Source organism: Emys orbicularis, chromosome 2 (genome assembly GCF_028017835.1).
Source record: "Emys orbicularis isolate rEmyOrb1 chromosome 2, rEmyOrb1.hap1, whole genome shotgun sequence".
In the NCBI taxonomy this organism is placed as follows: domain Eukaryota; kingdom Metazoa; phylum Chordata; order Testudines; family Emydidae; genus Emys; species Emys orbicularis.
In genome coordinates this window covers 290,865,147-290,875,563 of record NC_088684.1, presented here as the reverse complement: position 1 = coordinate 290,875,563, position 10,417 = coordinate 290,865,147, and the positions used below count along the sequence as shown (strand labels likewise).

The window sequence follows — 10,417 nt, the reverse complement described above, 5'->3', positions numbered from 1 at the left end:
GCGCTGCCACACGGCACCCCCTTGACCATGGCGCCCTGGGTGGTCACCCAAGTGGCTCACCTCTAAGGCCGGCCCTGACTGCCAGCTGTCCAGTTTTAGGGGCTCAGGATTGTCCCAGTTTTTTTGCACTGCTGAGATGGTCAGCAGGGCTCTGTTATCACTGTGCATGTGCCCCATGGCTTCTGCTGGCCAGTGGAGACTATTTGGTCCAGTAGATGCTCATTCCACAGGCCACCAGGGGACAGCAAAGAGACAGGGAAGCAGCTGGGCTCTTAGTAAAATAGCCCAAATTTCACCCCCAGAAAGGAATTTGTAGCCCAAAAAGTCACCAGTCATCGATTCGAATTTTTTTGTCGCCGAGGCCTTTCAAAAGTAGCCCAATCGACAAAAAATCATGGAGGTTGGCAACACTGCACCCGACACGTTGCAAAGAAATCGATTCTTGTGAGATTCTCACTCCACTTTTGCAGGCACCAGAAGTTAGGCTAAGAATCCAAACTTAGGGCACTCAGCTAAACTCTTTGAAATTTGGGGAAGGGGGGTCGTATTCATCCATCACTGTCATAGAATCATAGAAAAGTAAGACTGGACGGGGCCTCAATAGGTCATCTAGTTCATCCCCCACGCTGAGGGACCATCCCTGACAGGTGTTTGTCTAATCAATTGGTTCTCAACCTATTTACCGTTGTGGGCTGCATCCAATACTACCTGTATGGCCCTGAGGATGTCACATGGGTTGCAGCTCTGTGCTGATTGGGTTGCAAGCGGCCCATGGGTGGCAAGTTGAGAACCACTGGTCTAACCTGTTCTTAAAAACCCTTGAGTGACTCAGATTCCACAATAGCCTTAGGTAATTTGTTCCAGTACTTAACTACCCTGACAGTTACAGGTTTTTTCCTAATGTCTAACCTAAATCTCCCTTGCTGCAATTTAAGTCCATTACTTCTTGTCCTGTCCTCAGGGAACAAGAAGAGCAATTTATCCCCCTTCTCTTTCTAACAATCTTTTATGTACTTGAAGACTGTCATCATGGTCCTGACACCTCCCTCCCCCAAGACTTCTCTTCTCCAAATTGAACAATCCCAGTTTTTTCAATATTCTCTCATAGGTCATGTTTTCCAGTCCCTTAATCATTTTTGTTGCTCTTCTCTGGACTTTCTCCAATTGGTCCACATCTTTCTCAAAGTGTTGTGCCCAGAACTGGACACAATACTCCAGTAGATGCCCTATCAGTGCTGAGCAGTGTGGCAGAATTATTTCTTGGGTCTTGCTTAAAACACTCCTGCTAATACATCCCAGCAGCACGTTCATTTTTTTTGACGTTGCCCATTATCCTTTTGAGTCAGACCCCACCTCACTGTGCTGTTAAAAAGAACATTCTTACAGTAGTGGTTTAAATCCAAGGGGTAAACGCTTTCTCTCATTCCCACTACGCAATACGGCAGCTCTGTTAATTGTTTCAGGAGCAGTTCAGCTCAGAAAACAGAACCTGTTTCTTCTCTGTGTAATTCTGTAGTGTTGTTGGGTATAAGGGGAAAAAATAACAAGGAGCTCTTACAATAGACACTGATAACAACATGGGAAAAGATACAGCACGATCTCTGGTAGGAAAGAAACTGAAGAGCAAACAGGTGAAGGAAGAGAAAAAAGATTAACAAAAGCGAGAGGTAGAAAGTTGCATTTGTTAAAGAGAATGTTAATTGCCGCTATGGTCCAATTAAACATAGTGCACCTATGTGCTTGGTTATATTTTTGGAATGCACCAGATTTCCCTGCAGGTGATACTCTAGGACGGGTCGGCAACCTGTGGCACGCGGGCCCGCTCTTCTCCGCCCTCCGCTCCCCCCGCCTGCGGGGGCAGGGGGCAGAAGCATAGGCGTGCGCACAGGGTGTGCCCAGGCACACCCTGATGCAGGGGTGGGCAAATGGCCCCACCCTCCCGGCGCGGCAAGCCGCAGGGTCCGTGCTCCCAGGCCGGAGCGCCGGGCCAAGCGCAGCAAGCCGCCGGCCCCTCCCCCGCTTTCCCCCCCTCCCCTGGAGTTATGCTGCCGCGCGCACAGCATTCTGAGGGACGGGGCTGCGCGTTCCCGCGGGGCAGCATGTCTGGCTCTGCGCAGAGCAGAACATGCTGCTAGGAGCCTCATGGTAAGGGGTCCGGGGCTGGGGGGGTTGGATAAGGGGTGGGGGCAGTCAGGGGACAGGGAGCAGAGTAGGTTGGAGAGGGGGTGGGATCCCGGGCGGGGTGGTTAGGGGTGGGGGGGGTCTCTGGAGGGGGCAGTCAGGGAGCGGGGGGGTTGGATGGGGCATGGGAGTCCCAGGGTCTGTCAGGGGGCGGGGGTTGGATAGGGGTCGGGGCAGTCAGGGGACAGGGAGCAAGAAGGGTCCTGGGGGGGGGCAGTTAGGGTGGGGGGGTCTCTGGAGGGGGTGATCAGGGGATAAGGAGGTGGGGGGGGTTGGCTGAGTCGAGAGTTCTGGGGGGGGAGGCCTGTCAGGAGGCAGGGGTGTGGAGAGGGGTTGGGGCAGGCAGGGAGCAGGGGAGGTTGTATGGGTCGGGAGTTCTGGGGGTGTTGTCAGGGGGCGGGGAGTGGTTGGATAGGCATGGGAGTCCCGGGGGTCTGTCTGGGGCCGGGGGTGTGGATAAGGGTCGGGGCAGTCGGGGGACAGGTAGGGGGTGGGGTCCTAGGGGGGCAGTCAGGGGAAAAGGAGCAGGGAGGTTTAGATAGGGGGTGGGGTCCTGGAGGGCAGTTAGGGGCGAGGGTCCCAGGAGGAGGTAGTCGGGGACAAGGAACGGGGGGGTTGGGGGTTCTGAGGGGGGCGGGAAGTAGGAGGGAGTGGATGGGGGCAGGGCGGGGCTACGGCAGGGCTCCCTGGGTGCACACCCTAATGAAATGTGCTGCGCACACCTATGGGCAGAAGCTTGGTCCTGCCGGCTCCCCTGCTTCGCCTCTCCGTCCCTCCCTCCCTGCTGGCCGATCAGCTGATGGCGCTTGCGAGGGAGGGGGTCGGGAAGGAGCAGAGTGATCGTGCTCACTGCTCCCGGTGGAGGCAGAGACGAAGCGGGGGCAGGGCCTTGGGGAAGGGGGTGTGGAATAGGGGCATATCCCCTCCAGCCCCCTGCCCTACCCCGCCTCCCACACCCCACAGCCCTCTGCCCTGACCCCCCTCACACACACCCAGACCTCTGCCCTGAGCCCTGACCCCCCTTCACATAACCCAGCCCTGTGCCCTGACCCCCCCACACACACACACACCCAGCCCTATGCCCTGAGCCCTGTGCCCTGCACACACCCCAGGCCCGTGCCCTGAGCCCTGTACCCCCCTCATACACAGCCAGCCCTCTGCTTGACTCCTTCACACACACACACACACACACACACACGACCCCAGCCCTGACTCTGGCACCCCCACACATACCCAGCCCCCCAGCCCTGACACTTGCACCCCCTCACATGCCCCCAGCCCTCTGCCCTGACTCTTGCACCCCCCACATACCCAGCCCCCCCACACCCCATGCACCCCCCACATCTCCCCCCGAGCACCAAACGGGAGCTCCTGCACACACACACACACACACACACACACACACACACACACACACACACTCCCACCTGCACCCCTCGCACCAAATGGGAGCTGCCCAGGTAAGTGCCCCACACCCAAACCTCCTGCCCCAACCCTGAGCCCCCTCCCTCATTCTAGCTCCTGGCCAGACACTTCACCCCCAGCCCTGTGCTCAGTGCACTCCCACCCTCAGCTCAGAGCAGAGAGAGGAAGAGAATGGGCCAGAACCAGGGAGAAGGTAGGTACCCACTGTATGTGGGCAGGGCAGGGACCCTAGACCGGCAGCAGGCTGAGCGGGTCCGGCAGCCGGGATCCCGGCTGGCAGGAGCCGGCAGATGGAACCCTTGAGCGGCAGTGTCTGGGGTTCCGGCTGCCTGACCCTTGCCAGCCGGGGTCCCGGCCGCAGGCCCCGCTCAGCCTGCTGCCGGCCTAGGCGAACAGAACCCCAGACCAGCAGCGGGCTGAGCAGGCCGGCGGCATAAGATCAACATTTTAATTTAATTTTAAATTAAGCTTCTTAAACATTTTGAAAACCTTGTTTATTTTACAATACAACACTAGTTTATTTATATAATATATAGACTTATAGACAGAGACCTTCTAAAAAACATTAAAATGTATTACCGGCACGCGAAACCTTAAATTAAAGTGAATAAATGAAGACTTGGCACACTGCTTCTGAAAGGTTGCCGACCCCTGCTCTAGGATCTCCTTAGAACTCCTTACCAGGTAATAGTTTTGTGATGATGAAAAGCTATTGCCTAGGATTGATTGTACTTGATAGCTGGTCCCTTGGCCCGAGGCACAACACAGGAGTGTCTTGATGAGGATAACGTACACTTTGGTCTTGCTGGTTAGCTGTGACTGAACCATGTTGTGTTTTCTAATAATATGAATCATCCAAGGTTCAAGCCTAGTTCCAGGAAACGCTTGAAACACAGTTCAGTTCCCTTTATGTTGTCAAGGCTGAATCACGTTTTAACCCAGGTCAGGGGAAGTGTTGCGTTAGAATTCGTTCCCCTGACATAGTAGGAATTACAGCGTGAAAAGAACTTTAGATCAGTTGCTATGATAGTGATTGTCACTCGCACCGGAAAGCCTACACAGTGAGTTAGTGCATGGCAAGCCAGAACTCTGCCGTGCACTAACTAGCCGTGTGGACCCTGCTACTGTGCACTAAAAGTTCTGCAGTCGAAGCACACTATGGAACATTTAGTGCACGGCAGCAGAGACCACATAGCCAGTTAGGGTGTGGCAGGCTGGTGTGTGGTAGAGTCAATTGATCTAGTTCAAAAAAGAACTAGATAAATTCATGGAGGATAGGTCCATCGGGCTATTAACCAGGATGGGCCGGGATGGTGTCCCTAGCCTCTGTTTGCCAGAAGCTGGGAATGGGCGACAGGAGATGGATCACTTGATGATTACCCAGAGGTGAATTTACAGTGAAACGCAGGGTACCCTGGCACGGGGCCCCCCAATGACAGGGGACCCCAGGGCTGGGCAGCTGTGGGGGCAGAAGCTTGGTCCTGCTGGCTCCTGGGGCTCCTGCTGCAGGCTCCACCCCCACCGGCAGCCAAGCTTCCCCCTCCCCCGCCTCCTCCCCCGAGCGTGCTGGGTTCCCGCCCCTCCCCCTCCCAGCGCTTCCCCCGCTGCCGAACAGCTGTTTGCCGGCACTCAGGTCGCTCCGGGAGGGAAGTGGAGGAGCGGGGCCACAGTGTGCTCGGGGGAGGGGAGGCGGGAAAGAGGCGGGGCCGGGGCCTTGGGGAAGGGGGTGCAATTGGGGGAGGGTGGAGCCCCCACACTCCCCCTGCACATATCCCCCCAGCCCCCTGCCATGAGCCGCTCAGGACAGGGGGCTGGCAGCACCCCTACGACCCCAGCCCACCTCCCCAGCCCCCAGCCCTGACTCCTGCACCCCCCCCACACACTCCCAGCCCCCTGCCCTGACTCCTGCACCCCCCTCACATCCCCACCTGCATCCCTCGAACCAAATGGGAGCTGCCCCAGGTAAGCGCTCCACACCCCAACCTCCTGCCCCAACCCTGAGCTGCTTCCTGCCTCCTAACTCCTGGCTAGACCCTGCACCCCCAGCCCTGACTCCTGCACCCCCAGCCACCTGCCTTCCCTGACTCCTGCACCCCCCCCACATCCTCACCTGCACACATTGCACTAAACGGGAGCTGCCCCAGGTAAGCGCTCCACACCCTAACCCCCTGCCCCAGCCCTGAGCCCCCTCCTGCACCTAACTCCTGGCCAGACCCTGCACCCCAACCCTCAGCCTGCTCCTGTACCGTAACTTCCTCCCAGACCCTGCACCCCCCACCCTGAGCCCCCTCCCACACTCTAAGTCCTGGCCAGACCCCACACCCCAACATTTTTAAACATTTTTTTATAAAGCGCTCTTATCCAAAGTGCTTTCCAATAGTTAGCCAACGTACAAACAATATTTGGAAAGATCATTAAGTGGTCCGCCGAGACCCTCAGCAATTTTCAAGTGGTCTGTAGAAAAATAAGTTAGACTACAAAAACAACCAAGGTACCTCACTTTATTTTCATTTACTTCCTATGATTTATAGGAGGAGGATGGAGAAATAAAGAATGAAAACCGGGGGCGGGGGGGAAATAAGAGAGAATGTTCTTTTTCTTGGCTGGGTCCCACTAACTCTAAATCCACCACTGTGATGACCTGTTCTGTTCATTCCCTCTGGGGCACCTGGCATTGGCCACTGTCGGGAGACAGGATACTGGGGCTAGATGGGCCTTGGTCTGACCCAGTATGGCCGTTCTTATGTTCACACTTTGGCTTGCTGTACAGTAACATCTCCTGTAAATAAGGCCTCAGGAGCAGAACTCACCAGATGTGAGAGGGCCAGTGGGAGGCTGCAGATAAAAATATACATGATTTAAAAGCATCCCATTGTGCCTTCCTAACCTTGTAATCTTGCTGTTGTTCCATCATCTTCCCTCTCTTGTTAGTTCCTCAAGTGAGCCCTGATTCAGCACAGCACTTAAGCAGGTGCTTAAATCTCTTGACTTACAGTTAAGCACTTGCTTAACAGCTTTGTTAAATCACAGTCCAGGTAACAAACAAGAGGAGGGGAGTGGGATGGGATGCTGATGATAACAGTAATAAGATTACATGCTTACCTATGGGCAGCTATTGGCACAGCTTAATGGTTCTGAATTGTAAGTTTTTCTAAACACAAGTCAAGTCCTGCCTCCAACCAACTCTCTCATTCCTTCCAAACGTTTTCTGCTTATTGCCTGTAGGTGATTAGTGATTCTTCTCTTAATATGTGTTTATTATTTTACAAGGAATAAAAGTTAACCTTACTAAACATGAATGGTCAGGAACACTCTTTTTACCTCTTTGGACACGTCATACCACATTTCCTTTTGCCCAGTTTTCTGCTACCTCCCCAGATCTTCATAACTTCTTAAAACCAATTGTCAATTGTTCACTAAGCTTTATAGTTCATTCCTTTAACAGCCTAGGAACATCATGTAAAATTTTCTTTGAGGGCAAAGAAGTAAGAAGAGTGATTCTGACCATACATGTCCAGTTAGCTTCACTTCTATTCCCAGTAAAATCATAGGGAAATGTTAAATGAGAGCCCAAATAAGTAACGCATGAGCTGAGGGGAGTTGGGTGAAAATGTTACCTGTCATCTGGACTGACTGATTTGTGTATGTTCAAATTTTCCAATTTTTTATCAAGAGCTATTTTAAAAAGCTTGTCTTTCATTGCTTCCTAATTGTACAGACTTTTACTCCTGAGGATAGATTTAGAAAAGGAGCAGAATATCTCACTTATTTGTGATTCCTCCTTAACTTTATTCCCCTCCTAATTTATCAATGGAACTACTTTTCTAGGAGTAAAATTTCCAAAAGCAGCTAAGATTTTGAAAATACCTTAAAAAATCTGTCCATAGGTCGCTAAGCCACTGAAAATGGGACTTAGGCACTTTTGAAAATTTTACATTCACTACTTTTTGCTCTGATATATTTGTAAAAGCCCCTTTCCTGCTCACTTAAGTGGAGCAGCCAAATGAAACGGGTAAGACCTCTGGATTGTTCCATTTTCTTATCAAGCAGAGTGTTGGGAGGAGAGAAGTGAGTCCTAGGAAAATGCCACTATGTCAAATTGCCAGATTCATTCCCAATACAATCTCTGCTTTAAGAAGAATAATTCCTGGGACCTAAACAGGCTGACAGCATTCTTTTAATAAAAATAAAATTTAGCAAAGTACAGCAGGATTATAGTCAAGACAATTTTAAATTAATCCCCAGAATCTTTGTTCCTAACCCCTGTATAAAGAATGTATTTGTCCTATGACCATTCAATATATTTCTGAATGCACAGTCAGACATTTCAGATTTACAATAAGAAGAGTGGAAGAAATAAAAACCCATAAATCCATGCTAAGGAAACTCTCCTTGTTCCTATTTTCCTTCAGGAAATACACTAACACTCTTGTTTTCTTTGCATGTCAGCAGGCATTCACTTACACAGCTCCTCACAAGTCTGGAACAGGAGATAAGGGAATTTCTGCAGTGAGTCTGAGTTCCAAGGTAACAGCAACATGTAGTAGATTAAACATTAACCTTCTGAGCAGTGCTGTGTTGCCTGATAAAGAGAAATGTCATAACAACCATCTAAGAGGCTATGACACGTATGGAAGAGCTTTACACAGACCAATCTCTTGACAAATCAGTCCCTCCTGACTGAATTATGGAGCCAGAACACAACAGGGATGCAGCAGAAGAGGGTCACGTTTTCACATTAAATACGTAGACGATGTTTAAACTGGACATCGTGAGTGGGCTGCATCGAACCAAATCCCCATCGGCTCACGTCTATCGGAGGGATCTCTTCTTTCTCGTTAACTAGCTCCAAGTCATAGTAAGACAACATCAGGAACACAAACAGTTTTATTTCATTGACAGCAAAGAACCGTCCAGGACAGATTGAGGTTCCTGCCCCCCAGGGCATGTTAAAGTATTTCAGCTTTTTCCCATTCTTGTAGAAATCTTTTTTGGTGCCATCTTGGTTCAGGAACCGGTTGTATTTGAAGGTGTGAGGCTCAGGATGGACTTCAGGGTCCGTCTGCACTGCGACGTAGGGAAACAGGGCTACCCTGTCCCCTTTGCGGAGGGCGTATTCCCTGCCATTGGCCATCTTGAGATTCAGGTCCTCAACCACTGCTCTGATCAGAATGGGAGCTGCTGTCAGGCGCAGGGTCTCCTCCACTGCGCTGTCCAGAACAGGGGTTTTCATTAACATGTCCCTGGTGATGTTAACCACGGGGCTGCCTGGCTTCACTTCCTGACCAGCCTCTCCTAAAACTTTGTCCACTTCTTCCCTCACAGCCTGCATTGCTTCGGGATGCTTCATGAGATACAAGAGAAGCCAGAAAGAGCTTGGGCCCGTATTGCCTTGGGCCGCCCAGAGAAGCAGAAACATGAACCGATCCCGCATGTACTCAGGCACCCCAAGCTCTGCCAGGAACTGTTCTTGGTCGCTTATCCACCCGCTCATGTTATCCTTCTCACGACTGTTCTTCACAGAAAGCACCTTCCAGAAGAGCCTCTTCAGCCTCTCCGCTTCCATTTTATCCCTTGGGGGCAGCACGGCGTAGGCCAGGCGGGGGAAGAGGCGGTCGTACTTCCGGAACTCATCAAACAGCTCTTCGGACTGGATAAGATCACGCTCCTTGGCTTTCTCCTCACTCTGTGTGCCTGTGCCTGGCTCGTTTCCAAACAAAGCCAGGTAGCCAGCTCTGAAGACAATGTTGTAGCTGTAGTGGAAGAGCCCATCCTGGTGCCAGGGTCTCTCTTCTCCTGAGTCCCTGTTGTGAAACATGAGGGTCTGCAAATTCTCCATCATGGCTTGAGTCATGACCACTAGTCCATCTCCCATCAGGTGTTTTGTGCTTGACACCTGAATAATCTTATGGTCACTTTTACACGGGTGATACCCAAAAACCCTGGCGACCAGTTCTACTGCAAACGCCTCGAAGTCGAGTTTGGCTCTTGGCGCCTTCACTATGGCTCCGAAAGAGAGGGGGTCCATTAGGAAGGTGAAGTAGTAGCCTCCAATCAGCACCGTGAAAATGTCCCCGTGTCTCCTCTGCATCTTTTTCAGGAACGCTGCGCTGTTCTTTCTGAAATCCAGTGCGTACCCCAGCCACGGAATGTGGCCTTTATCCAGTGGCGGCTCCGTGGGTCTCCTCCTTCGAAACGCTCCCAGGAGATAGAGCCCACCGAGAATTGAGACTAACAGCGCACAGAGAACTGCCGTCCAGAAAGCCATTGCTAGAGAGCTGTGCACCGGAGCAGGGATTCCAGACAGACTGAAAGGAAAGATTAGGATACTGTGTTTATAAATCGTTTCTGGCAGATGGCCAATGACAGACTGACTCAGGGCCTCATTCTCCGGTTGCAGCTAAGATTAACCCTTCTGCTGCAGAATGCTGAACACTCCAGTTTTTATCCACGTCTCGTTTACTAAAAGATCCACAAACTTTTAAGGCCAGCATGGGCAGTGTGTAATGGAGGCGGGGGGAGACTAAGCCTCCCCAAACCTCACGCTGCTGGGGGCGGGACAGTGGGGTATTTGGGGTTCCCAGAAAAATCTCCCCTCACCACAGCCCTGGGGCCATGGCAGGGGCACAGAGCTTTTCTGGTCTCGGGGCCTCAGCGGGGGGGGGGGGAAGGAGCAAGCAGGGGACAGGTTCTGGGGGAGAGGAAGAGTGGGGGCAGAATGGGGGTGGAGCCAAGGGGAAAGGGGTGGAACGGGGGAGGGGCTCCTGGCTTGGAGCTCCAGCCAGGGCCGAGAGCTCTGCCTCGGTCCCAG

General features: G+C 52.3%; 1 protein-coding gene across 1 annotated transcript; it reads right to left on the bottom strand.

Moving 5' to 3' along the window:
• Positions 1-6,089: 6,089 nt before the first annotated feature.
• On the bottom strand, positions 6,090-9,892 carry LOC135874077 (5-beta-cholestane-3-alpha,7-alpha-diol 12-alpha-hydroxylase). The gene has a single exon (XM_065398779.1). The coding sequence runs from the start codon at positions 9,872-9,874 to the stop codon at positions 8,345-8,347; it is 1,530 nt and encodes a 509-aa protein (XP_065254851.1). The 5' UTR covers positions 9,875-9,892; the 3' UTR covers positions 6,090-8,344.
• Between the last annotated feature and the right edge of the window lie 525 nt (positions 9,893-10,417).